This window comes from Benincasa hispida, chromosome 8 (assembly GCF_009727055.1).
Source record: "Benincasa hispida cultivar B227 chromosome 8, ASM972705v1, whole genome shotgun sequence".
NCBI classification, from domain to species: Eukaryota; Viridiplantae; Streptophyta; class Magnoliopsida; order Cucurbitales; family Cucurbitaceae; genus Benincasa; species Benincasa hispida.
In genome coordinates this window covers 58,911,394-58,925,612 of record NC_052356.1, presented here as the reverse complement: position 1 = coordinate 58,925,612, position 14,219 = coordinate 58,911,394, and the positions used below count along the sequence as shown (strand labels likewise).

Here is a 14,219-nt window from a genome sequence, read left to right as displayed (position 1 = left end):
TCACTTTTTCCCTCGTCAAAATCATTTTTCTACATAAGCTTGATGTTTGGCAACCACACAAAATTGATTTTTACAAGATCTAAAATCATTAAAAATTGATTTGTGATGTATCATTTGATTGGTGATTTTGTGTGGGTGATTAGGGAATCACCAGATATATAAGCTACTTTAGGCTACTATTTTTTTTTTTTTTTTTTTTACTTTTTCTTTTAATTTCATTTCATAATACTTTAAATTTTATTAAATTTTAAAATAAAGAAATGTCAAAATATTTTTTTATTATTAATTTAAATAAACAAAACAATAATAATACCAATTTGTTATTTAAAAAGTGTATCATTTCAATATAAATATTAAAAATTATTAAAAATAAAAAATAAAAGACAGAAAATTTTTTCCCACAAGGACCTGATCCCCGAATGGGGATTCCCCGACTCCTCAAAACATTTGGATGGGGTGAGGACGGGATTAAAAATCCCCACGGGGACGGGGATGGGGAGTGCATCCCCGATCCCGCCCTGCCCCGTTACCAACCTTAGAGTCTTCTAAGATGTCAAACAAATTAGATCGTCTGATGTTATCAAGTACAGAAGAAAAGATTTGCCGAGTTGCAATATTTTTCTTACATCATATCTCAATCATACCTATAATAATTTAACAATAAAACAAACGAAAAATAAATTAATAAAATTAAATATTTATTATACAATATAAAATACACTTTTTAGTATTTGGTAATTTTAAAATCACTTTTAGAACCAAACATAATAATTTAAAATCACTTTTATATATTTGAAAATCACATTAAAAATTTTGGAACCAAATATTAAATTTGATTGTTTAAAAATCAATTTTACAAAATCATTTGTTCTAAAATCTTTTTTTCTTAAATCACTACTCCAACAATCACTCCCAAACACACCCTAAAGACGTGTTTCAAAGTGATTTTGAATCTGATAAAAGATTTTTATCATTTCAAAATTTTTCCTAAACATGAGTTTATATGCATATAATGCTTTATCATAACGATTATTTATGTTCCTTGGCTAAAGTTAATCTTAAGGATATCATCAAGAAAACTAGGGCATTGGGTTTACTGGTTGTCTTAGATTAACCATAGAATTCAAAAGGTTGAAAATCAAATGGTACTGATGGTTCTAGTAAATGTTCTATACATTAGTCATTTACTTCCATATCCAAATATTTACAAACCCAACACTATGAGAATTGAAGAACTACATTACATCTTCTTTTTAAAAAAACAATTCAACAATTACGAGATGAAAAATCAAACTATCGACTTGAAGGTGATGGTAGGTGTCTCATCCATAGAACTATACTTGGATGGACACATTACCGTCTCTTGACATCATTAATTTATAAACACCCCGCCTATAGAAACTAAGTACTTTGGCATAAATATAAGTTGTATAAAATTACTTTTACTTCTGATTTTTCAGGCACCTTGGGTTTTGTCTGACAGATTAGTCCTCTTCTTCCAGAATTTGAAATGCAAAGTCCTCTTTTCAAGCATTTGTTCAATCTGCTCAATTGGAAGACCCTTTGTTTCAGGCACACATGTGAGTACAAACAAAAGAGCTACTACTGAAATCAATCCAAATATTAAGAATGTCCACGAAGGCCCAATTGATTGAGTTAATGATAAGAAAGACTGAGCAACAATAAGATTTGAGATCCAATTTGTTGTGGCTGATATTCCTCCACACACTCCACGATACCTTAAAGGATAAATCTCAGCATTCACAAGCCATGGCACAGGTCCCATTCCTGGAGAGAAGAAGATAATGTAGAGAGCAAGACCAATGAGTGCAAGCCACCCAAATTTGCTAGGACATCCCTTTGTGTACCATTGTCTATCTTCATTATGACACAAATCTTTCACTGTATCATTAGCAGCCAAACATTCCCCAGAAAATACCTGCAAATAACAACAAAAGAAAGTTATATAATTTACCTGTGTAAAAGAAACTAGTTTGGAATGACTTTTCATAACTCCATCGCCATAGGATTTGGAATCTAGGATTCAACCCTTGATGACAACCCCAATATTCTCTTGCATTTCCTATGGAATTGGTCGCTCTACCTACTTGTCTTCAACTGATCTTGAGAGTGAAAATTATCCTTACGGACCAATACAAATCTTTTTAATATGTTTTGTCCTCATTAACATATACTTGAAAATTTGTTCAAGAGATCACACTCTAGTAGGATTTTTCCAAGCCAAGCACACCTAAGTTATGAGTTCATATGAACTAAGTCATTGAAAAGAAAGGTGTCTTATTGGTAAAGGGGTTGGTACAAGTAGTAAACTGTCAATTCTTTTAAGCATTTCACAATCTTAGTTGTATATACTTTCAAGATCTATCTCATTTGATGTGCTTTTGGTTCATTTATGTATCTCTTTTGTACTCTAGCATCGCATTTCAATATTAGGAAAGTCATTCCAAACCATCGTGTAAATAGTGTAAATAGATTTTTTTTTCTTTACCTTATTAGCTCTTGAAGCACAGAAACCACAATTTGGAGATGAGGCTTTCAAACACTTCATACAGTCCCAAGAAGAAGAATCATTGGTAAAACTGTAATCAGGGCAGGTGTAACCTTTAAGTGGAGTGTTTCTAGTACTCACTAATGGAGAGTGAGATGTTGCTTCATGAAAAGCTGCTGATAGAAGGCCAAGAGAGATGATGAGACCAAATAAGCTGATGATTAGAAGTCTTTTCCTGCCTGTTTTATCAATGAAATATATACTGGCAATGGAGCCCAATGCATTAAGCCCAACTATGACTAATGAAAGCAGAAGTGCGGTCTCATTAGAAGCAAAGCCAGCCAACTGAATGATAGAAGGACTGTAGTACATAACTGTAGTTATGCCCACAAATTGTTGGTAAATATGAAGTCCAACCCCTGCATAAAGTCCCCTTCTCACTGTTTTTGTTTTCAATAGCATGATCAAACTGATCTTCTCAGAAGCCTCTTTTTCTTTTATCTCTACTTCAACAGACTCCTTAAGTTCTCTAATCTCCCTTTCTACTTCATTTTCTGAATAGATTTTTCTTAGTATCCTCTCAGCCTCTTCTGATCTCCCCTGTTCAATTAAAAAAAAAGACTTTTTTTTTGTAATTTCTGTCTATTAAATCTCTTAACTTTAAAAAATATCTCTTGTTACCTTGCGGTATAACCATCTGGGTGACTCGGGTAACAAGAATATTAAGATAAACTGCAAGAGTGCTGGGAACCCTGTAACCCCAAGCATCCATCTCCAAGTGCCCGGTGCTTTGGTGAAAGCTAAGTTGATGAGATATGAAAGAAACTGGCCACCAGCAATGAGAATGCCAATGGTGCTGACAAGGGCACCACGATGTTTTGGAGGGGAAGCCTCAGAGATGTACAAAGGGGAAGTCATAGAAACCATACCGATTCCAAGACCGACAAAAACTCGACCCACAATGAGAAGGGAAGGGTTGGGTGAAGTTGCCATGACCACAGCTCCAATGAAGAAGAGGAAGTCTGATATGAGAATTACAGTTCGTCTACCATATTGATCGTTCATCCATCCTCCGATTGCTGCTCCTATTATGGCTCCTGCAATTGCCATGCTCACTATGGTTTCCTGTTTCATGTCATCCAATTGGTATTCACTTGTATTGCTAAATTTCTTTTACAACTACTTGTTTACAAATCTTCCTTCATTACATTTTTCCTTTCATATCATTCTTTCAAAACTAAATTACAGGCTTTTAGATAATACAAAAACGCGAGGTTAAGCTCTAACGATAATTGACATACTCTTTCTTTCTTTAGATCAGAAGATCAATTTTCATTCCATAGTTGTGGTAGTTATAAAAAAAACACTTTCAAGTAGGATGTTGAAACCTATAAAAAGCTCCAATAAAAGACATTTATATTCTTAAAATTAAATACTTAGAAGCATCCTAGGCTATACATATCTTGGTACATTTGACCAAATTGTTAAATCATAATTTACCACATGCCAAAGTCTTTTTATTCCTCTTTCAAAAAAATTTTGACTTTCTTCCGATATGAATGATTAGATTGAGATATACAAAGATCGGTGTATATTGGAATGAATCCAAATATTGCCTTTTTTATTTTTTATAGGTTCTCTTGGAATTTCACCCGTAGTTTGATACATAAATTTTTAGGGTATGTTTGGGGCAAAAATTATCCTAACACTATAATAACTACCTCTTACTACTGTAAATACTATTTTGTATTCCCCAATTAGCTATCGTCAATGTTATTTCCAAATCCTCATTTGCTATAGTATTTACTATTTGCTACAGTTTTTATTATTTTACATTCGTCCTTTTTTTTTTTATTCATTGCTACAGTATTTACTATTTCCTTTTCAAATTAAAATAGTTTACACCTCAAACACATACTATTATAACCCAAAGTAAAATAATTTATACCCCAAATACACACTATTATAACCCAACTATAATAATCTATGACTATAATAACCAGCTCCTTGTCTCCAAACGCTCCCTTAATTTTTAGGATTAAATTACAAGTTTAGGTTATAAACTTTCAAGTTCATGTCTGTCTATTTTTTAAACTTTAAAAAGTATTTAATAGATATTGGAACTATTTACAATAGACATTTGAGTTTTCGGTCTTGTATTTAATAGATTATGATGTACTAACCGTTTTTTAAATTCTTAGAATTGACATACAAATAAAAGTTGAAAGTCCATTGAATATAAATTTTTAGTTTTATATCTAATAGATCTATTAATTGATAAAAATTTGGAATATGTCAGAAAATTATATTTGATATTAATTTTGATGGAATTTATTTAATAAAATTGTTTTATGCTAAAATTTATGTACTAAATTATAAAAATTTGAACTACATCATTTATGAAAGTTCTTGGACTCAGAAGTGTATTTTTTTTTTTCCTTAAAAGGAAAAAGGAAATAGTAAGTAAAATTAACATGATAGGACAACAAGAAAGAAAGTATGACATTTAAGTTTTTCTTTCCATAAAGTGGAAAGGAAAAAATATTTTCAAAAAAAAAAAAAACAAAGGAAAAAAAAAAAGTGGACAGGAAAAGATGGAAGATGAAGACAATCATACATTGACACTTGTCCTCACAAAATTACTTGACTTATCTAAACATGTTTGCCTAACATAGACAAAGATTAGTAATTAACTTTTAAAAATATTTAATTAATTCTTTTACTTTTAATTTTATGACCACTGAGTTTCTAAATTTTTTAAAATGTTTAATAAATATTTATAAAACTTTAATTTTGTATCTAATTAAATTCTTAAAATTTCCGATTTATATTAATTAGGTCTTTAACCTATTCAACATGTCTTTTAAATTCACATATCTCTTAAACATAAAATTAAAATTTTTATCTAATAAATTGATTATTAATTAACTTTTTTAACATATGATATAGAAAATTAATAGTTTAGAGACTTTTTAGATACAATTAAATATTTATTGACCAAATAGACATAACTTTAAAATTTAAATGCCTAACTAAACTATTTTATAAAATTGACCCTCTTTGTTTTACTATTCTAAATAAATGGGTAATTGAAATGGGTAGTACATTTAGAGTTAATAATTAAGTATATAACAATATTTTTAAAGAATTAAAAATATAGTAAAATCTATCATCGATAAACTCTACTATTAAGGGTATAACAAAATTTTTAAAGAATTGAAAATATAGTAAAATCTACCATTGATAAACTTTATTGTTGATAGATTTCTATCAGCGACGAACTCTGATAATTGGATATAAATTTGGGTATTTTTGCAAATTATTTTGCATTGTGTTATATTTGTTAATACTTTGTACCTTATTACTATATTTGTAATTATCCCTTTCAAATATTTGTTTGGTAGTAGATTTGGAAATTAAATTGAAATTAAACAATTGTTCAAAAAAGTATTGATAATATATGTACACTATAAAACTAATTATAGTTACTCACTAAATATTAGGTTAAATGTAAACTATAATTAATCAATTTACAAACTTGGTTTTCGTTAAAAAAAATTCTGTAGAATTGTTATTATGCAATATCATATGATTTATAAAATATTATGTAATACATATTTTAGTTTAACAAAAAAAGATATTATTTCAATAACTTTGGATGACAAATTCTAAAAACAGTTTTTCAAAAAACAAATTTTTTTCTATATATTCACTAAATAGAGTGAATTTAAAAGTATAGACTGGAAACTTATAAATTTAACTCAATTCTATCATATCATGGGATGAAATTTAAATTATTTATTAAAAGAAGAAAAATCCTCAAAATCAATTAATCACCTGTAAAAGAGTGCTTTTGTCCACAGACTTGAAATCATCCCTAATGTAAAGAAGGGCTCCAGAAATGACTCCTACAAAACAAACCCGAGTAAAATTCAACCTCGAAATGATTTTGAATGACTAAAGATATATTACGAAATGATTGCGAATATGACAAAAAAAAAAAAGAGGATATTTAGGTTATCAAAATCACATAGAATAGAAAGATGTATGTAGAAGAAAGAATAGAAAAGGGAAATGGGTTTGAGAATTACCAGTGTCATAACCAAAAAGAAAGCCACCAAGTCCAGCAGACAAAGCAAGAAGAAGAACATAAGGATTTNGGGTTTGAGAATTACCAGTGTCATAACCAAAAAGAAAGCCACCAAGTCCAGCAGACAAAGCAAGAAGAAGAACATAAGGATTTTTCCAAGCAAGAGAAAAGCATTCTTTAAAATCTGAATCAACACTGCTTCCATCAATTCCTCCCTCCATTTCTCTCTATATCCAAACCAAACAAACCCTACAAAATAAATCAAAATCCAAACCAAATACTCCCCTCTAAAGGAAACCCACCAGAAAGGGGGCACAAAATTGAAAAGGAAATCTTTAAGGGGGTTTTTAGCAAAATGGATGAGAAAGCAGAGAACTTTAACCCATTTGAGAAAAGTTTGGATTTTTTTGGTTTTTTATTTAATAAAGGAAGTCTTTCTGGGTTTTTCAACAAAACTAATATTATCATTATTCTTTTGAGCATAAAGTTCTAACTAAGGACAAAGCTTCTTGCATTTTCTAAAATAATTAGAAAAGGCAAAAGTGCTTTTGGAGAAATTATTTAAGCTTCAAATTAGCATAAAGATTCATTTGCATCAACTTTATGAAAGCAGCTTCCATGAACCGCTCATTGATTTTCATATTCTAAATCAAAGTAGACTTATCAAATGCTTTTTTCCTCCGTGAAATTTAGGTCATTATTTTCTAATTTTGTATCCCAATACTTTTTATTTATAGGTTGTAGGAGAGAAAATTGGTTCGTTTTTTATGGTTTTGGGGTTAACCAAGAACCAAACAAAATCGATTGAACCAAACCAAACAAGATTAGATTATAAAGAAGGGAATCAAATATATGTCCAATAAATAACAAATTATTAGATTGATTTTTATTCGATTTGGTTGTTCTTGATTTTCAACCTTAGCTTTTTTCCTTTCAATTTTTTATTTTTATTTCCATTTTGTTCAGAGTTGGATTGAGAAAAGCAAAGTTTGGAATTGGGTTAAACTCTTTTAGTTACTTGTTCTCGTGCACATTTAGTTCTAATTTTCTTCATTGGTTTAATCATCAATTTTGTAGTTTTTTTCTTAGTCTTGCTTTCCTTAGTTTTCAGGATTATTTTAGTAGTTAACATCATTAATTGCTTTCCTTAGTTATCAGGATTATTTTAGTAGTTAACATCATTAATTTCTTTATTGCAAGTTTTTCATTTTAGTATTCCTTTTTTAGTCGTTTGGGTAATTATTTCCTTGAATAATCTCTATTCAATTTAGTCTACTATGAACTCCTTTTCATCTCAATTTTTGTTCTTTATTTTTCCATCATGAGCTAAGTGTTTATTTTATTCAAATATGTGAATATCCTAAAAAAAAGTAGCAAAGTCTAATATGTAAATAAAGTGATTTGGCTCAATTCATAGCTTTGTTTGCTTTTATTGAATTTCATTTCATCATTATTAGTCTAGATTGATCACCTAGATTTGTATAGTAAAATTTAATCTAATACTAAAAGGATTAGATAAAATTTTGCTTTCATAAAAGTCATATAGGAAAATAGACTAGAAATAGGACATTGTTTTTTACCCAAGACATAGGGCAAGACCTTTAGAACCATGGGATTGTTTTCCTAATTTACCTAAATTCACATTAGCCATAGAACTTTCGGTTTTTAATGACATAGTCACCTAAATATATTTCATAGAAGATTGAATAAATATAGCATCTGGTTCATCAATGCATTGAATTTGAGTTAAGTTACAAGTTTTCATATTAGGTTACATTTACTTTAAAAAGGGAGCATGTGAAAATGTTTGAATCCCTATTTGCTTATCATAAATTTTCTTGTTACTAGAATTGCAATTTTGAGGAAAATTTTTGCTGTTTCTAAGAATTTTTTCTTTTGGAAGACGATTTTTGGAATTCTTCCAATCTTTTTACTACTTATCAACCGTTTGCATTTGCACTAGGTTGGAGATTTTTCTTATAAAAGTTTTCAATTTAGTCAAAAAATTTGTAGTGGATCGATCCTTAATCGAAGTGGAAGCATATTTCAAAAGCTCAATATACTTCCTCTGATATTTAATAACTATCATCAACCTCTGTTCCAAATTTAAGGGGAGAAAGAAAAAACCTTTCTTTTTTCATCTCGATAAGATCGTTGGTAGTATTTTCATAAAAAGCCCTTTTTAACTCACTCCAGGCAATTGCATTTAATTCACTCCCATACTTTCCAACAATTTCCACCAATCATCTGCTCATTTCTTTTGGAGTAAGAAGGCAACAAGTTTCACTTTTCTATCTTTGAGGCATCTCATTACATCAAAACATTCCAATGACATTTTATTCATGCCTCAACGACATCAGTTGGATTTTTTTTCAACAATTGTAGTGGCCCATAAGGCATTCAACTGCTCCATTACATAATTTTTACAGCAACAATTCTGGCTTTAGATACCGATTATGAACTAACATTGTATACATATGATGACGGATTATAAACCGCCATCATATCACGTGTCATCATAGGGTACGATGGTGGATTATCTTTGGGGCTAAAGCCATGGTGCTAGTGGAGATCGGGATTCCCTCACCTAGAGTTGAGCAATTTGATTAGCTGAGAACAACAATGCATTCTGGTTAAACTTGGATCTTTTAGAAGAACTCGTGAGATTGCACAGCTTTGGATTGCAAAATATAAAAATCAGGTTGTCCACTATTACAACTTCCATGTGTGTAAGCGGAGCTTTATAGTAATAGGTTACTTAGTTTTTAAGTGGATCATGCCTAAAACTAAGGATCCTAAGGATCCTAGCAGCATAGCCTTAGAATCACATTAGAAAGCCCCTCATCAAGTTGGGAAAGTTATTTGACCTGAAACCTATAGTTTGGTTAACATGAATGGGAAGTGTTTAATTACCTCATCCGTGGAATGCTGAACATCTAAAATTTTATTTCTGATAGGTTTCTTTTAATACTTTTTAATGAGAATGTTTTGTTTTCCTTTTGGCTTTGCTTCAAATTTTCAATGAGCATTTTAAGTCTTGTAGCTTACTCAAGCCGTGAGAATTGTGTCACGTTGGTAAAATTCATCTTACCTGACTGGCAGTAAAGAGTACTAATTTAGAAACAGAAGCTAAAAACGGCGCAGTTTCCATAGATTAATTAATCAAGCAAAGGTTACACCTTCCCACAGGTTCGTTAAAGAAAAACATAAAGACAAAGGAAAAACAACAGCTAATAAAGAAAATTTGTTAGAATAAATTGTGGGTTGGTTTCGATCGAGTGAACACATGACATGTTGGGGTTGGTGCACTAAATCTTGTAAGGTTCTGTAGTTTGTAATTGTATTATACAAACATTTTATTTATTTAATAAAATATGAGATGCTTTATTTAACATTTAGTAATATTAAACCCACGAACCAATAAACTAACATCCAAGGTTATCTTCTATAACTTAAACATATACGTAGAGACATACATGTGGATCATGTTTAAGTGATATCTTAAATGATTTGTAGTAGATGGATAAGGTTGGATACCTTATCATAGTGACACTACAAGTATGCTCCGCTTTGTAGATGTTACAATTGTTGTAAAGTGCTACGGATGATCTGATCCTGATCATTCATGTCGAGACATGTAGCAGAGATATTCTATACAAAAGAGTTTGTATAAGACCAGACCACGAAATATTTAGTCTCATTATATAACGTCGTTCATAATAGAGACTTACATTTTACCAGGATTACCATACGTGACATGACCTAAATCCTAAGTGAGTTGTGAACTCCTACCTATGAAGGTGATCCTTTGATTTGTATGGGTAAGAGATGCCAGATCGTCAATTTAACAAGCCTACCATTTTGTGGATTCGTTTGATTAGGGAGTTGGGAACACAGCTACACAAGACAAAATTCACTCATTCCCCATTGTCGGGGCAAGTAGTCTCTTAAGGATTAATTCTAGGGCTTCAACAATATGATATCATACCCTCTCCTGGCTCGAGAGGGGTTTAATCATAATTGGACTATGATTTATTGTTCATTAAAGGGATCAGTGGTAATTAAAGAGATAGATTTAACTACAAAGAAAAATGGTAAGTTTGTGTAACCCCCGAAACTTCTCCCTGAGGATTCTCCGAGGTGAGCGACTTGTGAAGACTTACTGAGATGCTTGAAAGTAAGGCTTGTGTTGGCCTTGGGAGAGCTTGAGGAGGAAGACTTGAGTTGGATAAGTCAAGAATAGATATGCTCTAGGAGGTGGAGGCACATAAATATACTTAGCATGGAGATCAATTGCTAAGTGTTGCCAAGAGGGGCAACCATGCGTTGGAGGTAGTCCAATAGGAGGAGGGTGCATCACACCTTGAGCTAGTTTAGTAGGTCATGTGTAGTAACGAACAAGGGAAAAGACGAGATTTGTGGCCAAGCTAAGTAAAGATAATGGAAAGCCAATCATGCGTTGAATGCATGGTCAAGAAAATGCTCAATGCATAGGTGGGAATTTAGGAGTTCAGGTGTGGAAAAGGCCATATTTGGAGTATAGGCAAAGCATGAGACCTTCATTTGATAAGGAGTTACATTAAGGAAGCCTAAGAAAAGCCAAGTGAGCACATACCTTAAGAAAATAGCCATTTTGATGCATAGCACAATGAGAAACACAAGAATTATGCTTTAAACTCAAGTAGTGAAACCATACTTTAAAGAAGAGTTTAAAAACTAAGGAATAAGGAAAAGAGGGGAGGTTAAACGCATGGCAAGGACTACCATGCGTCCAAGGAAGCCCTAGGAAGGGTAAAAGTGATGCACCATGCATTGAGTAAAGGATACCTAAGAAGTAGGGCAAGGTAGAATATGCAAGGCACCTCAAACAAGCACTATGCGTTGGAAGTTAGGTGGTAACCATGTGTTGATGGCTGCCATACGTTGAAAGACCAAGAAAAAAAGTTATGAAGTAAAGGAAGCTCATTTTGAGGAGTTAGACTTTAGGAAGAAGCAAGCCATGCATTGGAATAGCTTGCCATAGGAACAAAGTTGGCGTGGAGACAAGTCATGTAATGAGAAGCTTAAAACCTAGTGATGCGTTGGAGGCAAAGGAACTTCCATGTATTGAGGCAAGCCCCTATGTATTGGAAGTAATGTTTTGGGCAGTGAAAGACATCTAATATGGTTGAAGCATGAGGTGACTTCATGATACGTAGCCAAATTTGAGGAAAAATCTGTAGATGTTATGTGGCAAGATATAAAGGTTGGGAATTCATGCAGTTTTATGTATATATAGGCTTATAAGAAGAGGTCAATTTGGCTCTTTTTACTCAGCAAAAATAGATCATTCTACCATCATTTGAAAGCTGATTGAAAGAGGAAGAAGATATGGGGATGCTAAAAAGAAATTCCCATGAAGTGATGCTGAAAATCAAAGAAGATTCAAGGTAGTGCAGATTGTGAGTTCAATCTGACAGTCCATGATGTTTGGTAAATTATCAGCAAATTAAGAAGAGTTAAGAGCTCCAATTTTGAGATAATATATCTAAAAGCATACGTAAGAAGTTAATAGAAGTAATTTTTTAATTTAAGTGAATATATTTCGACTTATATGTTCTGAAAGTTGAACATAGGATTTAGGAGATGAAGAAGCAAGCAGCTAACTTAGGGTTGAAAGAAGCAAGAGGTGTGAGCGTTCCACTTGTGCTAAGTAGGTGATTTTCAAATATATTGAATCATTTTGAGTTTAGAATACAACCCTAGGCTGCCATAAGAAGATCTGACCAAAAGATGCCTAAAAGTGAAGAGAACTCGAGAAAGGTCAGAATTCGAACCATCCAAAGTAATATGAGATATTTTGAGCATTATGATCTCTAGAGGACGAATTAAAAGATAAAATTTAAGAGTCAGCTTCCTAAGATAATTCTTAACAAATTTTATGAAGGAAGTTTTGACTAATTTGAGCTGTACATTATGCTATAAGTGTTGGAAATGAAGAAAAGCAGAAAGGGTTGGCATTGAGACAGCAGTGGCTGCAAGATTGGACATCAACGCCTACCATGCGTCCAAATAGATACCGTGCGGGCCAGCTATGTCAACATAATGTTTTTACTAGTTTTCAAGTCATAGCATGTTTGAAAATGACTAAGTATAGAATGAGATAAATACTTCAAAAGCATGGTTTTATATGAGTTATTATTCAAGCATGTTTAAGTTTTTTTAAAGGCTGGAGTTAAATGTGTAAGAGTTTTATGAAGAATAAGTTCATAGAATATTTTCTCTTATGAGCCCAACGTATGTATTACTAAGTTTTAAAGATGTTTTATTTTAAGAAGTGTCGTGCGTGAGCTTTATTTTTATGATGAATTTTCTAAGTAGATATGATTTCTTCAAGCTTTGTTTGAATGCACGATAAGGCACTTATGGACGCATGGCTTAAGATTTTCTAACTCTGAGTTTCATGAAGCATGCATCGTTCAGCATGCTAAATAGTATGATATGATGAGGAAGCCAATACCGAAGGATGATGAGAAGGTGTCTGGCTTATGATGAAAAAATTGATACCAAACGACTATGAGAAGGTATTTAGCCCTGGTACCTAAGGTATGACGGTATTCATGGAATTACCATGTGCACGCAAGTATAGTTTGGCGTTGGTTGTATCGAGATTACTCCACACCAATTAAGGATTTCAACGTTGAATGATTGAGCAAAAGGGCTCTCCTTAACTAATGTTATGAGGTGAAAAATTATATTTGAGATTTTCAGGGTTTTATGCATTATGATGATTTACATTTTTTATGACATAATCTTTTAAAAACCCTAAGCTTCAGAAGTGTTATATGTTTTTCAAGTAGAAAGATATGTTTTGAGTCATTTGAATATGATTTCAAAAGTTGTTTGAAAACATAGATTCCTAGGGTAAAAGCTTATATTTCTAAAGTATGCCACTCACTGGGCTCCCCAGCTCACGTTTTCCTATGTTTTTGTTTTTCCCTCAAGTAGCAGAAGAGTTTCAGGATTCCAGGGTTACGGGTTGTTTGACAAAGATGGTTCGGTGTGCCACTGTTGTAAAAAGGGTTTGATAGTCAGTTGTGTGTCTGGAAATGGACGATAATTAGTTAGGTTCTACATGGTTAGAGTTAGAATTTGGTCCGTAATAAAATATCTCTTGAAAAACGATGTAAAAATAACATTTTGTGATGATAAATTATCTTGAGTTTTCTGATGGTTATGATGTTTTACAAGTTCAGTTGGCAGAAGATGTCATAAGAGGGTTGGCATCTGTTGTTTTCACATCTCCTCTTGTGTTAATTAGGTAATCTGGGAGGGGTGTGACATTTTGGCTCAGTTGTACTTACGAGCAATTTGTTAAGGGTCATCGTATGGTTGACTGGTTATATCCAACGGACATAGAAATATATCTATAGTGCGATGCAGTTGTCGGTCTTTAGTGGAGTGTCCGACAGTTAACAGATGGTGAACAATTTAATTAAAGGATTTTAATTAATTATTCACGTATTATTGGAGCTTCAAATTACAGATCCATGAGGTCCCATCTGTAGCTCGGCAAGAATTAATGAGAATCAATTTTTGGATTAATTTGAATTGTTCAAATTAATTGAGAGAATTAATTAT

General features: G+C 32.1%; 1 protein-coding gene across 1 annotated transcript; it reads right to left on the bottom strand.

The window, feature by feature from the left end:
- Positions 1 to 1,129: 1,129 nt before the first annotated feature.
- Positions 1,130 to 7,102, bottom strand: LOC120083564 (probable inositol transporter 2). The gene is made up of 5 exons (XM_039039381.1): positions 6,685 to 7,102; positions 6,347 to 6,417; positions 3,191 to 3,634; positions 2,510 to 3,109; positions 1,130 to 1,939 (listed from the first exon to the last, which is right to left on the bottom strand). The coding sequence occupies exons 1-5, from the start codon at positions 6,818 to 6,820 to the stop codon at positions 1,457 to 1,459; spliced, it is 1,734 nt and encodes a 577-aa protein (XP_038895309.1). The 5' UTR covers positions 6,821 to 7,102; the 3' UTR covers positions 1,130 to 1,456.
- Between the last annotated feature and the right edge of the window lie 7,117 nt (positions 7,103 to 14,219).

Coding starts and splice junctions, on each gene's coding strand:
- LOC120083564 (XM_039039381.1), bottom strand. CDS start 6,820: ATGGAGGGAGGAATTGATGGAAGCAGTGTTGATTCAGATTTTAAAGAA. Junction 3,635..6,346: donor ACAAAAGCACTCTTTTACAG/GTGATTAATTGA, acceptor GACATGAAACAG/GAAACCATAGTGAGCATGGC. Junction 3,110..3,190: donor CCAGATGGTTATACCGCAAG/GTAACAAGAGAT, acceptor TTAATTGAACAG/GGGAGATCAGAAGAGGCTGA.